Raw genomic sequence first — 23,648 nt, forward strand, 5'->3', positions numbered from 1 at the left:
GCCCATGTACTGTAGGGGAAATTCTCATGTTAAGGTATTATTAAATCTGAAAGAGAACCAGCAATAACTCTTCTCTTTTCCTAGCACTTTCAGACACCCCAATCAAGGACAGAATATAGGACAGTCGTTAATAAAAGTACACTGAATGTCTCGAGACTGTTAAAGCTCCTTCCTGTCTCAGGTGATAGAGTATTTGACACTGCTGCCCCAGCTGGCTGTTTGGTGTATCACCCAATTGTATGGCCCATGTCTAGCCTTCAAGAGTCATAAAACTACCAGGTAGCAGTTCAGACACGGAGAAGGCAATGGCAAGCCACTCCAGTACCCTTGCCTAGAAAATCCCATGGACGGAGGAGCCTGGTGGGCTGCAGTCCATGGGGTCGCTACGAGTCAGACATGACTGAGCGACTTCACTTTCACACATTGGAGAAGGAGGTGGCAACCCACTCCAGTGTTCTTGCCTGGAGAATCCCAGAGATGGGGGAGCCTGGTGGGCTGCCGTCTATGGGGTCACACAGAGTTGGACACGACTGAAGTGTCTCAGCAGTAGCAGCAGCAGTTCAGAAACTCACTGGGAAGTATAATAAGTGAGAGATCCATTATCTATGAAGTAGACATGTGAGAAATCAAGGCTGATCAGTTCTGTGCAGATAAGTAAAGAGTAAATTGAACCCACTTGGCTTGTATATTGTAAACTAATAACTTTTATTATTTGACAGTACATTGTTTTTGCAATAAACCTTTTGGCAGCAGCTCAGAAACATAAAAGTATGTATTTTATGTTTAAAAATGTACTCGATTTTCATTTTTTGGAAAAGTTAATTTAATAGGGAATGTATAACTTGCATAAAATGTTCCTTGACGTTTACTGTTCACTATGAAGGCCATAGTTGGGTCACTGACCACATGAAAAGGAGAAGAGTCAAATCTGCTGAAAAACTGTCAAGATTAGTAGTAGTTACTACTAAAATTAGTAGTTACTTTAGGGAGACTTCCTAAACATGATGGTTTATCACATATGGCTAAAGAAAGTATATATATACACAACTCGGTAATGCCTAACTTTTGTTGAGATGAATTAATATTGCTCTAAATTAATTTCATTCATTTTTGACCAAAAGCAGTAGCTTTAAGTTTGTTGACTCCAATGGTAGAAGAATTTTGCAAATAGCCAAATAATTCCAGTTTCAGTTGAGTGTTGTCAGGTACTTTAAGTAATTAAATCATTTTTGTTAATTCTAAAAATGTTTTCTTTTTCAGTCCATTCATGAAATCAAGGTAAAACTTTTGGAAGTATATTCTATCAAAGGTAAAGCCATTTTGAGTGAAACTGGAAATTCAGTTTAAAAGTTGAACATGAAAGAAAATTGTTAGCTCATAATAATAATACAAGTGCAAATTTAAGTGAAACACACCATGGTGTTGTGATAAAAATGACCATCTTAACTATGTTGAGAAACTATAGAGTAGTTGGAGCTAATTGAGGCATACTCATAGTTCATATTTGCATCAAAATAAGCATCAACATTCTACTAATTGAAATAAAAGGTATTGTTACCAAAACTAACAAATATCTTTATAGTCAGATCTCAGGACTATAAGATTTGGGGGATATAGCTGATATGGAGTATAAAACTATACTTCAGCACCACATATTTCAAAGAAGTATGTGCCTTCTCTGTTGCCTGTCGTTAGTCAGATTTTAGGAATCTTTATTTCCAAGGATGGTATTGAACTTTGTTATAAATGGTCATCATAGTTTTGGTGACATTTTGTTCAAAATCAATTGGAAATCTGAAATCAAGTGTTCAACACATGAAGTACCCAGTAAAACTTTTGTAGAATTGCAATTAATGAAAACAAAGTTTCCATTGGAACTTCTTCCTATAGAAGGAATTGAACAAAATAAATGGTAAGAACTCAAATGCAAAGAATAAAGATTACAAGATTAAAATGTGCAGTTCTGTACTTGTGATTTGGAATATCTCACCTTGCAGGAAGAATCTTTAGGTGGTGCTCCTATTTTGAATAAATTATGCATATATAGGAATGAAATGAAATTGAGAAAATATAGATTTTTCTGCATCTAATTTTGGCAAAACATTCAAAAGAATCATAGAGTCAATTTATTTGACAAGTTTTGTCATAAAATATTTGTCAAAGAAAGGTACTCTGAAGGAAGCAAAAATACAGTACCTTGAAAATATCTAGGGTGAAATAGTTACAATTTTCAATATGAAGAGAAAATTAGAATTGAATATCTCTTCCATTTAGCAAATTTGCTCTGAACTTACCAAGTAACTCAGAACCTGTAGAAAGAGCATCTTTCTCAATTAAATCTACCAGTTATCATCTACCAGTCATCTACCAATACCATCAGTGATGATATTGTCATCTACCAATAAGAATCCTTTAAAATGTCAATAATTTCAAATTAATTAATTACAGAGTACAACTGTGGAGAATATTGCTGGAGGTTTTATTTTTAAATGCCGTTTTTTTTTTAACTTTACAATATTGTATTGGTTTTGCCATACATCGACATGAATCCGCCACGGGTGTACATGTGTTCCCCATCCTGAACCTCCCCTTCCACCTCCCTCCCCATCCCATCCCTCTGGGTCATCCCAGTGCACCAGCCCCGGGCATCCTGTATCATGCATCAAACCTGGACTAGCTATTCGTTTCACATATGATAATATACATGTTTCAATGTCATTCTCTTAATGCCATGTTTTTGAAAATACATCCTTCAGAAAAATGCCAGTGACACTATATTAGAGACAGATATGGCTAAGAAAAAAAGTATGTGAATACGTACCAAGAATAGTGATTCTGTTTTTTAATATTCATATAATCAATATAAAAAGTTATTTTTATTTTATTTTAATATACATGAATATATGCTATTTTTATTTCTTTTGAAATTTTGTATATTTTTTAAAAATAGTTTTTTAGTAGAACTAGTTAACAAGTCCCCCAATATAATAAAATCAATTATTAGTTAGTACAAGTTTCATCAGACGCTTCCCTGGTGGCTCAGATGGTAAAGAATCTGCCTGCAATGCAGGAGACCTGGGTTTGATCCTTGGGTTGGGACCATTCTCTGGAGAAGGGAATGGCAACCCACTCCAGTATTCTTGCCTGGAGAGAGGAGCATGGCAGGCTACAGTCCATAGGGTCGCAAAGAGTCGGACACAACTGAGTGACTAACACACACACACACACCCCACCAAAAGAGTCTTCCTACAAGGTGAGATAATCCAAATCACAAGTACAGAATTGCACATTTTAATGTTGTAGAGCATTTGAGTTCTTACCATTTATTTTGTTCAATTCCTTCTTTCTTTCTGTAGGGAAAAATTCCAATGGAAACTTTGTTTTCATTAATTGCAATTCTACAAAAGTTTCAAAAAGTACAAAGTTTTAATTATTTTATTACTCCCTTTTACATGGCCCAGTTTGGATGTTAAATTTGATAGTGTCATACTACTTTAAAGACATTTCTCAGAAGTTATTTGAAATCCTTCTGCATACATTCCATTGGCTAAAATTTAATGATACAGTCACACCTAGCTGTCAGAGAAACTAGGAAATACACACTTTTGTGGGTTTCCATGTGCCCAGCCAAAAATCTGGAAGATGCAGAGACTAGATAGTGGGACACAAATAGCATTCTACCCTACTTTCCCTTCACACATTTTGGTAAACGCATAGTGTCATAAGACAGACCTGCTGGTTTTAGGGAGACCATAGTATGGTGCCTTTAGTATGTAGTTTATGTTCATCTGAAAAGGAAGCTAAAGAAAGAAATTAATTGGCCATATAAAATGGAATTATAAGTAATCTCAGTTTACTTGGGAGCCACTCTCTGTGTTTTCCCTCTTCACCATACCTGCCATGGTCTCCATTGAACTTGGAGAAGGAGGAAGCCTCAGAAAGTGCGGATCTGGTTTGGTTTATGGCTGCCGTGAGCTGCACATGATTAACCACACACACTGACCACTCATGGTTTAGACCCACATACCTGAGAGGAAGACATGTCATGGGACAAATTTATATCTGTTTGCTCTGATCATCAGTTTTAACTCACTTTAAGCTATTCTGATGAAGTTTTTTTCTTTCTTTAAGATTTATATATTTATTTTTTGGCAATGGGGGTTCTTTGTTGCTGCATGTGGCTTTCTCTAGTTGTGATGAGCTAGGGCTACTCTTCGTTGCAGTGCACCGGCTTCTCACTGCAGTGGCTCCTCCTGCTGCAGAGCACAGGCTCTAGGTGTGAGGACTTCAGTTGTTGCAGCTCATGGGCTGTATACAGTGCTGGCCAAGTAGTTGTGGTGCAGGGGCTTAATTGCTCTGCGGCATGTGGGATCTCCCTGGACCAGGGATCAAACTGGTGTCCGTTGTACTGGAAGGCTGATTCGTAACTACTGGACCACTATGGAAGCCCTTGATGGAGTCTTATATAAGATTGGGCTTCCCTGGTAGTTCAGTTGGTAAAGAATGCCTGCAATGCAGGAGACCCCGGTTCGATCCCTGGGTCAGGAAGATCCCCTGTAGAAGGAAATGGCAAACCACTCCAGTATCCTTGCCTGGAAAAATCCCATGGAAAGAGGAGCCTGGTGGGCTGCTGTCCATGGGGTTGCAGAGTCGGACACGACTGAGCAACTTTCACTTTCATTAACTTTTTATATAAGGTTGCTGCTGCTGCTGCTGCTAAGTCGCTTCAGTCGTGTCCGACTCTGTGCAACCCCATAGACGGCAGCCCACCAGGCTCCGCCATCCCTGGGATTCTCCAGGCAAGAACACTGGAGTGGGTTGCCATTTCCTTCTCCAATGTGTGAAAGTGAAAAGTGAAAGTGAAGTCACTCAGTCTTGTCCGACTAGTAGTGACCCCATGAACTGTAGCCCACCAGGCTCCTCTGTCCATTGATTTTCTAGGCAAGAGTACTGGAGTGGCTTGCCATTGCCTTCTCCTATATAAGGTTAAGATGGTGGTATTAAGTACAAATATTATTAACATACTATAATGACACAAGCAAGTGATCACTTGCTTTAGCCACTTCACTTTATGGAAATAATATTTAATATGTTCCTTTTCTTAGCTAGCTTGTATCATTCACACATTCTTTCTTTCAGTGTGGTTCAAGTTCAGAGAAAATGGAGGCTCTGTTCTCATCAAAATCAAATCAGATTCATAGCCTGTGAAATCCATTCTTGGTGCTTTGCATTCAGAAGCATCACTATAAATGTTCCAGAGTCTAAGACCTCCACCATCTGCTCCATTAGGCACCGGATTTCAGTAGCACTACTTGATTTACAAAAAAAAAAAAGCTTAGCATATCCAAGCAACAGTTCAGCCTGAAGCTTCTCCTTGAAATAAGAATGGTCAAGCATTCCCTTCCCCTCAAGTCCTCTACCTTCACGGTCTCTGCACAGGTTTGCACCTTTAGATTTGCATTTTATCAACCTTTGTCTGTTGAGGAGGTTTTTTTTTTCCTTTTTAAGCCTTGGTTTTTTTTTTTCTGAATTTGACACTTGTGTGTTAAATTGAAGCCTTTATTGTATGCATCCCCCCTGTTCATCCAAAACAGATCTTTTGTACATTGTTCTTCAGAGGGTCATTTGAAGGTTCTACAAGGTCACTTTCAAAAGATGCTTCACTGGCTCACTTTTTGTGAAAGACTTTGAGTACCGTGTCCAGGATCCATAATTGATCTACAAATTTAGGCTTTCTCTAGCCATATTTTAATCATAATGGATGATTTCCAAATTGTGAATATTATTTTAAACTGAGTAAATTGTAATGGATAACTGAAGTGCTTTATCAGAGAAAATTCTTTGATAAAGCATATCTCCCATATTCAGAACTGGTTCCTTTCATTTAAATACATGGTGGTATTCCCCTTGGGATTTTTTTTTTAAGGAAAGTAAAGTTTTATCTCAAAAGGGGACTAATTTTATTAAATGAGTTCCTGGAAGCTTCAGTATACTACTATTAAAAGAGGGAGTCCAAGGGGAGGAAAAGGTGGCAATAGGTAAGATCTCTACATATGATAATGTCTTAGCAAAGTTAGATGTCTGTTTGACATTTTATCTTCCTTTCATAAGAAAGAAAATTTGTCAGCATTAGCAACATAAACAGAGACCTCAGCAATAAGGGGACAGGCAGAACATAACACAGAAATGTTGTATATAGTATTCTGTTTTTTCACAGTAACAGCCTGCTTTTTCTTTGAGAGTATATTTTTAACTTGGTTATTAAAGTTAGCATATTTAGCAACTTTTGATTTTTTATAACTTATTCTACCAACATCCCAACTTTCTTTTGCTACTGAATTCTTGTCTGAATTTCTGTGTTATATGTTTGTCATTGTACTTCTCCTGCGGCAGACCATTAGATGAAGTATTCTGCAGTCATATGAAATTCAGAGCTCTTTTATAATTGCCAAGGGTAAAATTAGCAAAGTCAATTATTCTCCCTTTGGCTTTTCCTTGAAGGTATTAGGGGTCTTCAAGGTAATTGCCTTAGGTAACACTTAGATTTTTAAATATCTCTAAGTATAGAAATTGGTATATTATTCCTCTGGTAATTGTCTTATTATTATAGCTATAGTCACATAAGTGTGAATTAACAAGATTTTGAATTCAGTAGTGAATTTAAAAATTAATGCTTGAATTTTCATTCATTTTCAGTTGTGGAACCTAAGGGCAACTTTTTATTTTAGTACTTCACTATATAAAGACCCTGAACTAAGAGACCTCAGAATACCTCTTTTTAAGCCATAAATTCTGACTCCACTGAAATAAATTGCTCTATATTGTGTTCATGTCAGACATCACTGAGTGCTGAAATGATGGGGTCATGCCAGAATCTAAAATTCTAATGTTTGAGCATCAGGCTATCAACGAGACATGCTTGATAATTGGGAGAAAATCATGACATGGAAAAGCACTATAATTTAGAAATCTGGCTGACCGTTACAGTTTTTCCCTAGTTCCCTGTATTTATTTGTGGACTAGATTTATATTTTAGGATTAAGCCACAGTGTAAATAAGACAGTGCACATTACTACTTGTCATCTTAAAAATAAAAAAGTGTTTTATTTTATATGTACAGTGATAACCCTAGTATTTAAAAAATTTAATTCACCATATTATTATTTTTAACCTTTGTAGTGATTTTCATTTAATGGACCTATCCTTACACATCTGAGAGTTAGCCTGGGTCTTGTATAAGCACCCTGGAATATCATCGTGATATCACTCCTGGGAACCATTCTATTAAGCATTAGTGATTTATGTTTCTAAATAACCAGTGGCACAGATGTACTTCTTACATAGCTGATGTATTTCCTTATGTTAACTTTGTTTTCCTAAAGGCATAAATGTGTTGTTTACAAGGAAGAAATTTAGTTGTATAAATATGCTTAATTTATGCATATAAATCTCCTTTTGTACCATCTATATATTTTAATAAAGCAGCTGCTATTGGTTATTTGATGTTTTTCTTATCTGTTGTATTAATTTTACTTACAAATTCATATTGAAAAGTGAAACCTAAAAACATGCTATGTCATATGAAATTTAAGTTTTTCTCTGTCATACTCATTTAAAATAGGGATTATTGTGACCTTGTGTGTTTAGTCTTGTCATCAGTATTTTACTTGTGGAAATTACTGAATTAATTGTTTTCATCCTCTGTAGTTTGACACCCAGGATTAATATTCTTTTCTTCATATAACCCACTCAAGTGTAGATTTTCCTGACTAGAATAAATATGCACAGAACCTCAGGGGGTGTCATACATTGTAATGATAAAAGAAACTATCCTCATATCACTTAGAGAAGTCAGAATGCTATTATAAAATCACAGTTTCAAAATTCTCAGAATAATTTTCCAGTTTTTTCTTTTCATATGATGCTAACATAGCCAAGTATTAAACAGACACTATATATTCTGAATCTGCTTCCTTGCATTTAAAATAAAAGTAATACATGTTTGAGATGTGTACTAGAAAAATAAGAAGACAAAATATTATGTTCTTTTAAAATTTATTATCTCATTAAAACCTTGACCTTTACCCTTTTGGTGCCAAAAAACAATGAAATGAAATGTCTTTTGGGGGTAGGAAGGTCAAATGCCATTATGCAAAATGGATACTTCTCTGAATTGTCTATGTCAGAAACCTGAAGACGAGAAAAAAGAGCAGGAGAAGCATTTCTTCCATATGCTTGGCATTTAAAGAAACTTATTTTTTTAAAGCCTGTTTTCTACAAAAATACATCCTCTGAAATGGGTAGAGTTGAACCATGGTTGGCCATGAGAGGTAGAAATATACTGATTACGGCAATCTTATTGTACACTTCAGCAATCTCAATTTTTGTAATTCCCTTTACCCACTTTCTAGAAGTAATATTAGTTAAATCTACTTTTCCCCCACCAATTTCACTGGCATAAGTTGCTGTTTCCGCAGAGTCAGAGAGAGGAAAGAAAAGTATTTTCCGGTTTGAGTTATTCAGTGTTCTAATTTGGCCTTTCTATTGATTTTACTCAAGGTACTTCCTGAGTTCAGAGTTGACAAAGTACTGGGCGGTTAAACAGCTGATTGCTTCCTGGCCATCCTCAGCCACGTGACCCTGGCCTCTCCTCCACCCACCCTTTCTTCACGCAGTGGCCTTGTGCGTGGTGCCCCTTTCTTTGTCTCTCACTGTTCATTACTCAGTTCATCTCACCTTAGGCGGTCTCCAGAATGTATACACATCCTCTTTAATTGTTTTCCTTCAGTTTGCATTCTCCTTTTATCTGTTGTTTCAGAAAAATTGTCATCCACCTTTTTGCCTTCTCTTTACTTTTTTCAAGAGGAAAAATAAACCAACAAAGTTTACTTGGAGTTGAAGAACTAAAACTTGGTATATAAAAGGAAAATTATAATAGAAATGAAATAGGCATAGGAAAGAACCAGTGTATCTATCCTCATTCTCTTATTGAACCAAATTTCCCTGTAACTATCAGCATTTAAAGATCATTTTTAAATATTTCCTATTTAGTTTTGTTTTTCTATTTGTTTGGTTGCAGGTATTGTAAGATTGTGATTTTCTGTCCAATTTTTTGATTACAGGTATAAGGTATTTCTAATATTATGGACTAAATAAGCTTTTGTGGGTTGCCCTGGAAACCGAGCCATCATTTATAACCTTGTATTTTGGGAAAATGTAGTATGAACTCCAAAAAATTTACTTATAGATAAAAAATTTTAATGTATTACAGTTGTAATCTGGTGCCTGCTATATTAAATTAATACTGAATTTGGATACCATAAACAAAAGAAAATTTAAGAGCATCCAAAAGGATCCATGTGACCACTTTTCATTAATTATACTGATATAACTTTGGTTTTAGCATTTCCAGCATTTTCTTCTGAGTTGTAAATACTCAACGAAAAAATTCACTCTAAGCCCAAGTTGGCTTCCAGGGCCTTAACCCAGAAGCAAATTTTATTTATTTAGCAATAGTGATTGGGAAGAGCCCTTTTCTGGCAGCTAATGACCTACTGGAGGACTTGTGTGCCCAAGGCAAAGCTGAAGGCCATTAGCCCAACAGGTCATTAACTGACAAATGCCTGACCCTGAGGTCGTTTCTGATATTGTAAATTATGATAACATTAAAGTGGGTTGTTGGAAAGTATGGTTGTGCCAAGGAACTTTCTTTTTAAGAATTTTGGAAAATACATTGAATTGTTTGTTGTTATTCATGTGGCTTAATTGTCTTTGTTCTTTGTTCAAGTCAGATATCAGTAAACACTAAAACTATACTTTGTGTGTCTGTCTAATCTTTAGTTTTTGAAGGACAGGTTTCCTATTTAGAATATCAGATTAACTACTTTATTGCTAAGCAGCTACACTCTTGTGGATTACTTATGTTTTCATAATGTGTTAAGCTTTATAGCATTTATCGATTTTATAGTCCTTAGTGATGTCATATAAAGCTACAGAGAGACATGGAAATAGCCCTGACATTGAAGTGTGTAGACCTAGTTCCTATCTCTACCTTTTTTTAAAAAAAATAGTCATTTAACAATGGACAGCTCATTTTATCTCTCAGAATTCCAGGTGAAATCTTTTTCTCCAGATTGTTTATCTAATGTCTTAATACACCATTTTGGAAATGAAATTAGAAACTTCATAATGTAGAATATATAATAGTTACTAAAATTACCACCAGACATTAAAAAAATAGCAGCTTATACTTTTGAGTATTTACTATGTAGTAGACACTGTTGTGATTTTTGTATATTAACCTATATAACCTCTCCCGAGACAAACGAAAGAGCTAATTTCCTTGCAATAACTGTGCTAATAAATGGTAGAGCTGCTGTCTATATCCAGGCAATCCAGCTTTGAAATCCTCATGCTTAACTGAAGAAGAAAACAAGCAAAGAACCACGATAGCTTTTTTGCCAGAAATTTTGCAATTAGAGATATTGGAATTTATAATATCTTAAACAATTAGTGGTTTTTAAATAAACATTTCAATAAAAATATCAATAAGGCTTTATAAAACATTTTAGAGAAATAACTACTAAGCAAAGGCAACTAACTTGTTTTCTTAGTTTCTGCATCTATAAAAGCAGCGTTATTTCCATTCCCTGCCTCCTCGTCAGTTCCAGTATTCTGAGTGTTGTGGGAAAAAGTCAAAAGCTACAACATACAACCAGATTCTGAAAAAGACATTCAATATAAAGAAAAGCAATCAAGAAAAATTTTTAATAAAATGGAGGTATAATAGAGAAATCAAAATGTTTTGTAACTATCAGAGATCTTGAGATTGGACATGCATATTTCAGCAATCTAAAGTAATGCCCCAAATTTATGAACTCACCGTTATGGCTGATTTGTGATGAGAAACTTATATTTTTTGATGAGAAGCTTCATTTTTTCAAGTAGTTTAAGCCATAAGGTGGTATAAAAATGAAAACAGCGATTGAACAGAGTGGTTAATTGTGCGAATTTATTTTGAAATAGTTAAGATTTACACAGTGAATTCACACATGAGAACAGTATTGATAATTCAACAAAAATTTTTGTTCACGTGCTAAGCATTAGAGATATCAGTTTAAAAATCAATTGTATATCTTTGTAAATTAGAGAATTTCTAACTCAAGGGTATTCACTGATTCAAGGGAATAATGCAGCTAGTCTCAGTTCTCACTACCCAATTTTTTTTAAAGGAGGGAAAAATGGATTGTCTTAATTTTCTAGAATGCAGTATTAGTAGGGTCCATTATTTTTATAATTTGATTGAATCACAGATTTTGAAGAACTGTAAAGGTATTTGGAAGAAATACGATTACAGTTTTAGACAAGATGCATGGATTTTTAACACATATGAACTATGCTTTTATTTCTGTGACTGCCTTTGAAGTGCAGACCTTGGGATGTCTCTAAATTACAAACATCTGCCTTTCAGTATGGCCCAATTTGAACAGGAACTGATTATGCTGAAAGGTGAACTGTGTTACCCAATAGGACATGGTATCCCTGGAATTTGCAAGATGTATATGTGAATCCCAGAATAATGCTGAAGTTTTTAACTCTTTGGCCAAATGTGGTCTAAGCCAATTTGTTTTCATGAATCTAATACAATTAAAGCTAATAGTCAACATCAGTAATATAAACCAACAAGATTGATATGTACCCTAAGAGAATATACCCTACAGTAAATGATTCTGTTTTATCCTGCCTCTGTTTACACTCAGTTGATTTACTTGTATTCAGTATAAAGTGATAAAGAAATTAACACCTTTACAAATATATTTCAGAATAACAATGTTTAAACTGCATATCAAAAATTCGGGGATTTTGCAATTAACATGGCTAACCAAGGGGCTTCTCTGGTGGCTCAGTGCTAAAAAATCTTCCTGCCAATACAGGAGACGTGGGTTCAATCCCTGATCTGGGAAGATCCCATATGCTGCCTGTGTGCCACAGCTGTTGAACCTGTGCTGTAGTGCCCCAGAGCCGCAACTACTGAAACCTGCGCACCCTAGAGCCCATGCTCCACAACAAGAAAAGCCACCGCAATGAGAAATAGGTGCACAACAGTGAAGAGTAGCCCCCACTCACTGCAACTAGAGAAAAGCCCATGCAGCAAAGAAAACCCAGCACAGCCACAAATAAATAATTAATTAATAATATGTTAAAAAATTTTTAAAGATGGCTAAGGTATGAGCTATATGTGACATTATCAGCATGATATAATGGTTCAAGCCACATATCAAAGTATGAGTCATATATGACAAGCTATGAACTATGCATGACATATCAGCATGACATGAGATAACGGTTCAAACCACAGACCACATCCTGTTTATTGGTGGGTAGTGAAATCGATTTAGTAAGTCACTATTAACACTTTTTTTATGAAATACAAAAGAAAATAGGAATAATGAAACCTTTGTTTTATAAAGCTTTTCGTTCATTTTTATACATATGCATGTATCATGTACTGTGTCATGATGTAAAATACAGTTCTTACTCTGGGTTACCATTTAAAAATTTTGAAACCCAATACTACCAGGCAGTGCCCTAGCCATCAGCATCCTCAGTTGCATGAAATACTCTACTGTGATTCTGGTGTTCTGAAGATTCACACTGTGAACTTCTCCAAAGTGGAATTAACTTTTCAATAAAATCATACTTGGAAAACATCACTTAACATTCCTGAGAGGGCCCTCAAATGAAGAAGCAGTGAAAGCAAAATGTAGGTTATTGGCCGCATGGGGAAAAGTGTGCAGATCACGGAAATGGCAGACATTATTTTCTTCAGAGAAAGTCCAGTCATAACAAGGTATGCTGTTGTTGTTAGTCGCTCACTTGTGTCTATCTCTTTGCGACCACATGGGCTGCAGCACACCAGGCTTCCCTGTCCTCACTGTCTCCTGGAGTTTGCTCAAACTCAGGTCCATTGAGTCGATGATGCCATCCAACCATCTCATCCTCTATCACTGCCTTCTCTTTCTGCCCTCAGTCTTTCCCGGCATCAGAGTCTTTTCTAATAAATTGACTCTCACAATAGGTGGACAAAGTATTGGAGCTTCATCTTCAGCATCAGTCCTTCCAATGAATATTCAAAAGCATCTCCTTTTTCTTTATTTCTTCTGAAAATTTTGATCTTGATGTCAGCATTTTAAATTACCCGCCACTTTTTCAGGAACCTAATTATTGTTTAAATAAATGATATTTGTCACTGCTCAGTGACAAACACAGCCAGTCATACACCCTCATGCAAAAAGTAAGCAACTTTTGGATTACTTTTATATTGCTAATAAAAGGAATCCACATTTTTGGCTAATTGGCTATAACTTGCAGTTGCACGAGCCTCCCTGGTGGTTCAGACCGTAAAGAAACCTCCTGCAATGCAGGAGACCCGGGTTCAATCCCTGGAGAAGGGCATGGCAACCCACTCCAGTATTCCTGCCTAGAAAATTCCATGAACAGAGAAGCCTGGTGGGCTACTGTCAGTGGGGTCACAAAGAGTCAGACACAACTGAGTGACTAACACACATACAACTGCACATTGTAATTGACATTCCTTATAAATGTGCACAGTATAGGTGCACATTTAGGTATTTCTGATCTTGGGGCTTACTGTTGATACAGTTACCTCTTACCTAGGTAAGCAAACTGAGCCCCTAAGAAGTGATGCACTGGCTCAAGGTCATGCAGCTCATCTGTGTATTATCCTTCTAGGTGATCAAAGACAAATAAATGGCCTTTATCTCTGTATGGCTGTCACTTCTGTCATTAATACAGTGCCAGGTACATAGTGGGCTATCAACAGATGTTTTTTAAATGAGTGCTCTAGCCAATGTAATATTAAATTTCAAACTTTACATGCAAGCCATTTTCCTGAACTTGTGGACTATTTGTTTTGTCAGCTGTGATTTTATACTTTTCTGTAGTTCACTGAATTTTCATGAACCCTTCTGACAAATGTTACCAGTAGTTAGAGTTTATAAACCAATGTATCAGCTGTTCTAAATTAAAAATTAAGATTATCAATTTGCTTAGTTTTTGCTGCACCTGTCCTACTGGTAGTGCCATTTCTCTCTCTGCTCTTCCCCCTTAGCCAGAAAGAACTTCCAGCTCACTTGAACAGATTGCCATCCCTCCCACAAATAAGCACGGCCTTACACATTTGGCAGCATTGAAAAGACTCCCTTCAAAAAGCCGAGTTAGAAGCTTCTTCCAGAACTCCTGTGAGTTAGTGGTGTTTGCTGCAACAGACTTTTTATCATTGTCTTCATTAAACCTGGTCCTTGTCTGGTAGGAAGGAGTGGAGAGAACCATTCTTTCATAGACTTCATCAATGGCTTATTAAAGCCACTCATTTATACTAATCAGCATACAGATTAGGGCTCATCTGGGTTGTTTGTGCCCAGGTGGTGAGTGAGCAGATTCACCCTTTATTTGGCCACTGCTGCTGCTCCCCATGTTCTTCAGAGATTGCTTCTCCACTGAGGCTGCCAGCCTGGAAGCTCTGGCCAGGTACTGAGGACTGAATCCACCTGGAACCAGATAGTTTGCTTACACCCAGTTTGTAAATGATGAAGTGCTTTACAAATGTTAGATATTACTGGCCTCTATGGGAGAGCACTCATCCTTTACCAGTCCTCCTGTACCTTGGTGATATAAGTAAATCTTTCCATCTTTAAAAGCATCTCTCAAATACTTTGTGCTCCATTTGAATGAAGAGGAATGGAAGTGTGGAGCTAATGGCTCTGATTACTGTTAGCAGACTATTTGGAATCCTTTACCTATAAAAGTATTTTTCTGTAAAATGTTTTCACTAACAATATAATTTCTGTGGCTTAAAAAAAAATTCTTGACAATATCCCTTCAAATGCCAAAGCTCTTTGGAAAGGACATATTTGCACCAAGTCCATCTTTTGTTCCTTCCAAGAATTAATTCTCCCTCAAGGGTGTTTTACCTTTGCTACCGCTTCATGCTTTGCTATTTGTTCCTAGGGGCTGGGGGAGGAGTGCAATAAATTTGTGCATAATTAATGCCATGAGCACGGCAGATGCATGCACACACATGACTGTTTCCTTTGCTAGCAGCTGTTTAGAGTACTAAAGGCTGAGGGGCTGTGTGTTCATTTGCTTCCCAGATAGCATGATGGATCATACGTTGTCCTGTCATTCCACACTGTAGTAAAAAAAAAAAAAAATCATTAAAATAACCTTCCCAGTGCAAGTTTTTGAAAGATTATAAAATCTTTATAAATTATAAAGATTATAAATAGATTGTAAGACTATTATAAATAGTCTCCACAGTTTTAATATACCAAGCAGATTAAGTACATAGCGACCTTTTAAAAGTGAATTAAAATACAATTATACCACCTTCTTACATAAACTCCGATAGCTTATGATGGCTTAAGTTTCAGTTGAGCCACGTCAGTTTATAATTAATATTTTTCTAAAGATTTGGTTGCATTTTACTTTAAATTTAGGATAGGCGCTCCTTTGCTCAAACCAAAGTGGTCTGGTTTACTAGTGAAACATCTACAACTCTGTTGAGTCTGTTCCATCTGTCAAATGCTAACTGACAGTACTCCTGAATCACATTTATTGAGAAGGGCACAAGTTGTCTGCACAGAATGCTTATCACCAGTTACTGGTCTTATTTTTGCTAATCCAGGGACTTTCAATTGCTATATTCCATAAATCAATTTGTGGACACAGCTTAGCTTGAAGCCTTTCTGAGGCTAAAACAGGGTGTGCTTCCTCCTGTCCCTCTACCTTACAAGTAGGTTTTCTGTTGTATCTGATGATAATAGCAAGATATATAAAGGGGGGAGAATATGTAATACATTATATAGTAAGTGATTATAAATTTAAGTAAATTGGAAAAGTTGGAAAATTTTAATTAAAAACATCTAGAATCTTACCACTTACAGATTATATTATTATTATTATTTTGTTGTATCAGACTTTTCTCAGCATACATAAACATTGATTGAGCTGATTTTTTAAAAAAGAATGTCTGTCATGTTATTCTCTTTTGTAACCAGCTTTTCTTTTTCTTTTCCTTAAGAATATGTTACCGACATCTTTGTATAGCAGTGAGTGAGGATGTTTTTTGGTCATTACCACCTCCTACTTCTCTCAATTTCTAATTTTTAAGATGACAATTTTATTATAGCTCAGGGCATAATTATCACAACATTGTAGTTTTTCAGTTGAAAAAATTATTGAATTGTGGTTACCCTTACCAAAAGATAAAGAATGAAGCAATTACATATTCCCTTGGAACTGGTAAAATTTGTCCTGTGAATTAACCATTTAACAAAGCCATTCCAAAGATCACTTATATCAGGTCTGTAATTGTGCTAAGGTTCAGCTGCATCTAAAAAATACCTAATCTTTAATCTTCAGTGAGAGAATAGTGATTAAAATGGGAAAAGATCAACATTTTGCTTGAGAACAGCAATTTGATGTCCACTTCATTTCCTATGCAGCCTTCTCCCAGGTAGCCAAAAACAAGGTGGTAGGAGAAACCAGCTCATAACACTGATATTGTGAATGATTAGGACTTCTGGCTCACTGAAATCTAAGGTGTTACTTAGAAGATTGTGTATGACATTGCTGTAGAGTCAGACTTAAACACATGATGCAAATCATTTTTGTGCAAAAAGCATTTTTGCATCTTCCTGTACAGATAAGCTATTCTGCTATTCTCACAACCTCTAGAAATGTAGAAATGAAGAAACATGTTTCCTATTTGATTACTCAGTAGGCAGTAATAAACTCTCTAAAGTTTATTATAAAGTAAACTTTATAATATTGATAATGACAGTCATATAATCTGAAATAATGATTCAAAAAACTGTAAGTCAGTGTTACAGAGACCTCTGATTTTGGTTAAAATAGTCTTTTCATGTGTTCAGTTGTTGAATTAAAACCCACTTTCTTCCCAGATATCTGGACACACTTTAATCTTGGTTTCCATGCCATGCCTTTCATCTGTCTGAGACTTGTATTGTACACTCCCTGAGACTGTGTTCCAGATTCTCTTCTAAGTGCTCTACATACTTAATCATTAGAGAAGGAAGGAAGCAATATGGTCAATTATGCCATTATCGTTTGTTGCAACTTTGCACTTAAACCTGTTATTGTTCTGAATTCAATATATATGAGTTATTTCCAAGTATTAGAGCCCTTCAAGACCCAGAATTTAGCAATGTGACCTTTAATTGACCCAGCTAGGACTTCTTTGCCAGTTGGTGGCGTGGGCTGCCAGTCATTATAGTTTAAAAAATGGAAATGACTTAAAGTGGTTTAAAAAATAGAAATAGTTTCATTATAATTTCAGATATTAGAACCAAGAGGGATTGGGTACAAAAGTTTCACAAAGAAAGTGATCATTAAAGTTTTGTTGGAGGGAAAGGTCCATATGAAGAGAACAGATTAAAAATAATATAATGAGCAAAGATGTCTCATCAGTTTACAAAAAAGCAGTTTTCAAATTAATTTCTTCATTATAAATACTAAGATTTGCATTTCTAAACTCAGGATTTTAGAACTGGAAGAAACTTCAAGGAATTATGTTTTGCAACCGCCCCCCCCCCATTTAATAATTAAGGAAAACCAAGATTCAGAGAAACAATTGATTTGCCCCAAATCTCACAATGAAATTGGTAGTTAACGCCTTGCAGTAAAATTTAGATCTTCTCCCTTGTAGTGTTTTGCTTTATTTCATTACAGCTCTCTAATTTGTTGGGCTTCTGAGGGTGGCTAACTTCGGGACTCTTTTTAGCCTGTCTTTTTCTAATAGAAAGTATTTGCTTGCCCCCCATCTCCCCCTGCCCCAGGGCTTGGAACAGTAGTCCTTGAGTCCTTCCCAGGGTCACTTCTATCTGAAGCACCAAACTGTGGCAGTTAGGCTGCAGGTTCTTCTCTGTCTAGCATTATCCTTGCTACTGTAAATTTTAGATAGGTTGCCTAAATGAATCATTCCTCAAGAATCTGAGGAGGGAGTGGCACGTGCGGGGGAGAGCTCATTAAGCAAGTGCCTTTTAAAAAAATTATTTACTTAAGGCTGTTGCTGCTACATGGTCAGTGGCTTCTCTTGTTGCTGAGCGTTGGTTTTCAGTAGTTGTGGTGCATGGGCTCAGTACTTGCAGCTCCTGGGTTAGAGCACAGGCTCAATAGTTGTGGCACATGGGCTTAGTTGCTGCATGGCATTTGGGATCTTCCCAGATCAGGGATTGAACCCATGTCTCCTATATTGGCAGGTGGATTCTTTACCACTGAGTCACCAGAGAAACCCAGCAGGTGCCTTCTTATATTTAAGTACAGTAAATATCTAAACAGTTGAATGCCTATAGTAGTAAGCCACATAATGAACAAAAAAGATCGTATCATTAAATGTTCTTATATATATGTGGGCTGATAGCTCTATCATCTTCCTAGAAATATTTGTGATTCTAAAGGATAATGGTACACATCTCTTTTGGGTATAATTTTATTTTATTTTTTAATTTTTAAAAAATTTTTATTTAATAAATGGTACAAAGCACAATGCCAAAAACATTAACAGTTAAAATTTCACCAAATGAAAAAATACTATAGAATACACTGTTGTAAAATTTAAAAAGTATAATATTTTTTATAATTTTAAAAGTAAATTTTAAAAAGGGTATAATTTTAAAAGTAAACAGTTCAGGCAGTGGAAAGATACTTAAGTGTGTGCTGGATAAGTCACTTTTGTCTGGGACACAAGCAGCTCCCTTAGGCTATCCTGCTTTTTATACTCTCTTACCTTCCTGGACTTGTTAACCCAAGCAAGTCCAAAGTTTTTTCTTTGATGGCTGTTGTTGGCAATGGAGGTATTATATTCTGCTTAAGCAAGGATGGTCATTTGGAAGTACAGGTCACTTATAAATTATAAATTTGTAAATACAGGTATATTTGCTAACTACATTAACAGAAAAAGAATCAGAGAATAAAATGTTTTTGTTGCTTCTTTCTGATCTGGAATTTCAGAAAGTAAGGGAACGCAACTCTGGTTATCCAAAACCAGGTCCACTGTTAAAATTAGTGTCGGAGTTTCTTTTTGTAAATCCCTCTTCACTTTACCAGTGCTGATCTCAGACCTCAAACTGTTTCAAAACCGTAACATTTCTTAGTGACTGATTGATCTGTATTGTGTGTCCAGCCGTCAGCGGGACCTTGGGATGTTGCTTGTGTAAACTGTAATCCAATCTGGTGCTGTGCATTTAGTTGCAGTCTTTCATAGACCTATTGGCGATACTCTGTCCTCCTGGATTTGAGAGCAGAGTTTATCTGATACCTTCAGGGGGAAAAATCCATTCATTTTTCTCTTTTCCCCGCTTAAATAACTCAACACATCTGGTAACACTGTAGGATCATTGTCCTTGCAGTTCCTCTGCAGCTTATATTGCTACAATATTTCTTAAGTATTTGGTTACCTAAAGGGCAATGCGATTAAAAAAAAAAAGACTTTGTATAGGTCTTACAAATTAACCCATCTGCAGAGCTAGAAAAAAATATCCCTTTAATCAGCAAACTTTCCATATCAGCAGTCTTGTGTGTATTATGCAGGATGAATGAAAATATAAATTTGGAGATAAATGCTTGTGTGTTAAAAATTTAAAGCATACCTTTCTACAAATTAATGTCATTTACCTCTAAGAAAATGTTTATTAAATCCAAGGTACCTGAGGTTGAAGTATCTTGTTGTTTGAGTCTGTATCCTTTGGCTTAATAATGTCTTCAATTACAAGAATGATAAAAGCTGAAACAAAATCCTTTAATTCAATCAGAACAAGCTAAATTTTAGGAAGCCAAGAGTGGGAATTTGATATGACTGCATAACATAGAAAGCTAAATATACAAGATAATAAGACTTGGTAAGAAACAGATAGGGTTGCCTTGAGAATTGTTGTTTGAAATGGCTGCAGTGAACATTATAATAAATACCACTATTTTATCCTCTTGAATTTTGATGGTTTATGCAAACAACTCTAAATTGTACAGTAGTTCCAAGGAGACCATTTACTGTTTTCTGCTTGTTTTACATTCTGGAACAAGTTCAAAGCTTTTGATTTTGTTTGATTTTTTTAATAGTCTAAGTCTTGAAAATAATACAGGTTAGATGAATACAATTTTACTATTACAGTTCTATTAAAATTTTCAGTGTTGTAGTACATTTGACCCAAGGGCCCTATATCAAATATATCCACAGCACATTTTTAGTGCAACAGAATGAACACATTAGAAAGGTTAATTGTTCTTTTGCTTTTGCTTTTCTTTCTGTGTTAGGTATGAAAATTGGCATTGTCATGGCTCCCAGAATGGGGATATTGAAAAAGTATTCACCTGACAGAAATATACATTCAGAAAATAAATTGGGTTAAGATTTTATTCATTATCTGAAATTTAAACTTATGTTCAATATGGCTATTACTGGATTTTCACATATATTCGTTAAATGCTGTGCTTGTAAGATTTTTTTTTGTTTGAATTATGACTGGAAAAATTGGATCACAGCTCTAATATCCAGGTGGACAATGCCATTTGCCAGGATTTTTGTGCATAACCCTCCCTTTTTTCTATCAAACACAATACTCCCTTGCAACTGAGCCTCCTGAGGCAGTCTGAGGTAAAAATGGGGATACATTTTTAAATTTTTTCTGATTTTTTTCTTTTTTTTCTTGTTTTTTAGGTTGTGGAACTTTTAGCAAGTGCTCTTATGGATTTGGTACAAGGAGTATACTATGAAAATTCTACTTTAGCAAAGGTAAGGATTTGGTACTCATTATAAAATGTTAGATTAAAAACCCTCGTGGCAGAACTAGAATTGAGCGAAAATGTCATTCTTGTTTTGTGCTTAGATTAGTGTTTTGGCTACAAATTCATGGCCATACGCTTAGTACATAGCAGATTTAGCCAATTAAAACAACCTCTTATCCTCTGGCTGGATTCACAGTCTGCTCCGTCTGCAGCAGCCCAGTAGACACCAGGATGCTTCTGGCTGGCAGGTAGCACTGTCAGTAAGGCAGACAGGCTGGAGAAGCAGCTCATGGCTCATGGTGAGGTGGCTGGACCCAGCCTTTCCTCAGAAGAAGAGGCTTTCCATGTCCCAAAAGTGTGGATGTGATCCCAAGAAGGTGACTGTTGGGAGCATAAGGGAGGAATGTCTTTTATATCCAAGATCTAGAATTTACTGCTCTATTAGGTTCTCTGTGATAAGATGTAGAGTGATTGCACAGTTGGATTATTTTGATTAATTTTATAGATCTAGAATTAAGGTTTTTTGACTCATTTAGCAGGACATCTCAAAAAAGGTTATGTTTTATTTCCTTAAAATGCAGTTATTTCATTTCAGCAGGATATTGAATGTGAAGCAATTGCTTCATTGACCACCACCATCATTTAACATGTTATATGCTATTATAAGGGACTCCTTTATTAGTGTTTCATTATTCTAACTTCTTTAGCTTTCTGCATTAGCAAGATTCCACTCACTGCAAATTAGAAAAAAATATGCATGTATGCACATCTTAAGCTTTTTGGCATTTCCATTTGAAAAAAAAGAAAGATAAATTTTACTGGAAGTGAAACATAGGGCATGAGCGACCTGGATATGAAATTTTAAGTTTAAAAGTATAACCCAGGGATTCTGGATGGCTCAGAGAGTGGTTAGTGAAATATGAAGAATTGTACCTTGAACAATTGCTAACACTTGGTTCAAGGAACACCGTTCCTGGCAGGCATATCTTAACTTCACCTAAGTAGCATAGTGCTGTGTGGCAACTGGCAGGATGTATGACCACAGTAGACCCCATTTGCTGTGGTTTTCAAAAGCATACCACAGTTCTCTGCCACGGCTGAGGGTAAATAGTTTGTAAAATGGAGAACCTGGTCTAGTTCCACTCATAAAAAGACACCTCATATAAAATATGATGAAGATGATGGTAGGTAAGCACATGATGGGCATCCCTGGTGGCTCAGTGGTAAAGAATCCACCTGCCAGTGCAGGAGACCTGGGTTTGAGCCCTGGATCAGGAAGACCTGGAGAAGGAAATAGCAGCCCACTCTAGCAATCTTGCTTGGTAAACCCCATGGACGGAGGACCCTGGCAGGCTTCAGTCCACTGGGTCAAACAGTGTCCAACACAACTTAGCAACTAAACAACAACAAACACATAACACTACGGTAAGTCATTCATGAGTGTCTTCCTTTAAGTCTTCACAGTAATCCTGCTGGCAGAGACTACTGCTCTGCCCATTTTACATCTGTGAAAACTGAGGCTTAGAAAAGATTAAGTAATGTGCCCATAGTCATACAACTTGCTAGTTGAGATTTGAACTTAAGAGCTCAGCTCTTAACCTCTCATCCTGTACCTTAATGAAACCTGATCTGCAAGCATGCCTCTGCCATACCTGAGATCCCACCATATATGATGACTGCAGTGACCTCTTCTGGCAGTTTTGGAGAGGGAAATGGCAACCCACGCCAGTATTCTTGCCTGGAGAATTCCATAGACAGAGGATCCTGGTGGGCTGTAGTCCATGGGGTCACAAAGAGTCAGACGTGACTGAGTGCACATGCATGCTTCTGGCAGTTGAAGCATTGTTTTTCCCCTGGGATATTTCTTAGGTGTTTATTAGGTTGGTGCAAAACTAATTGTGGTTTTTGCGTTTTCGAAATTTGCCGTTTGTTATTGAATACGTTCTTAAATAAATGTGATTATGTTATATATTGGGCTTCCCTGATGGCTCAGCTGGTAAAGAATCCGCCTGCAATACAGGAGACCTGGGTTCGATTCCTGGGTTGGGAAAAACCCCTGGAGTAGGGGACGGCTACCCACTCCAGTATTCTGGCCTGGAGAATTCCATGGGCCGTATAGTCCATGGGGTCACAAAGAGTCAGACATGACTGAGCAACTTTCACTCACTCACTCATGTTATACATCATTTTAATGCACATTTCTTGCTTTTTATGTTTTTGCTAATGACTTATTACTTGCTACTTATTTTATATTTATTTTAGACTGTGGAAATGATGTTAGACAAAAAACAAATTCTAGCAGTTTTCTTATTTGAATTCCAAATGGCTTGGTTGTAAAACAGCAGAGCTAATTTGCAGCATCAACAGTGCATTTGGTCCAGGAACTGCTAATGAACATACAGTGCACTGGAGGTTCAAGAAGTTTTGCAAAGGAGACAAGAGCTTTGAAGATGAGGAGCGCAGTGGCCAGCCTTTGGAAGTTGACAACAACCAACTGAGAGCGGTCATTGAAGCTGGTTCTCTTACAGCTACACGAGAAGTTGCCAAATAACTCTACGTCAGCCATTCTATGGTCATTAGGCATTTGAAGCAAATTGAAAAGGTGAAAAAGCTCCATAAGTGGGTGGCTCATGAACTGACTGCAAATCAAAAAAATTGTTCTTTTGAAGTGTCATCTTTTCTTATCTTACACAGCAACAATGAACCATTTCTTGATCGGATTGTGACACGCAAAGAAAAGTGGAATTTATGTGACAGCCAGTGACGACCAGTTCCAAAGCACCTCCCAAAGCCAAACTCGCACCAAAAAAAGTTCATGGTCACTA

General features: G+C 36.5%; 1 protein-coding gene across 2 annotated transcripts in view; it reads left to right on the top strand.

Moving 5' to 3' along the window:
• Nucleotides 1-23,648, top strand: part of PDSS2 (decaprenyl diphosphate synthase subunit 2) — a 286,538-nt gene that overhangs the window by 171,248 nt on the left and 91,642 nt on the right. For both annotated transcript variants that reach the window (XM_055433579.2, XM_055433580.2), the window contains one exon: nt 20,756-20,830. In XM_055433579.2, the coding sequence (XP_055289554.2) occupies nt 20,756-20,830 (75 nt within the window). The remainder of the gene's footprint in view (nt 1-20,755; nt 20,831-23,648) is intronic.

The sequence above is a fragment of the Moschus berezovskii genome, chromosome 10 (genome assembly GCF_049115385.1).
Source record: "Moschus berezovskii isolate FMDL1 chromosome 10, NW_MosBer_1.0, whole genome shotgun sequence".
NCBI classification, from domain to species: Eukaryota; Metazoa; Chordata; class Mammalia; order Artiodactyla; family Moschidae; genus Moschus; species Moschus berezovskii.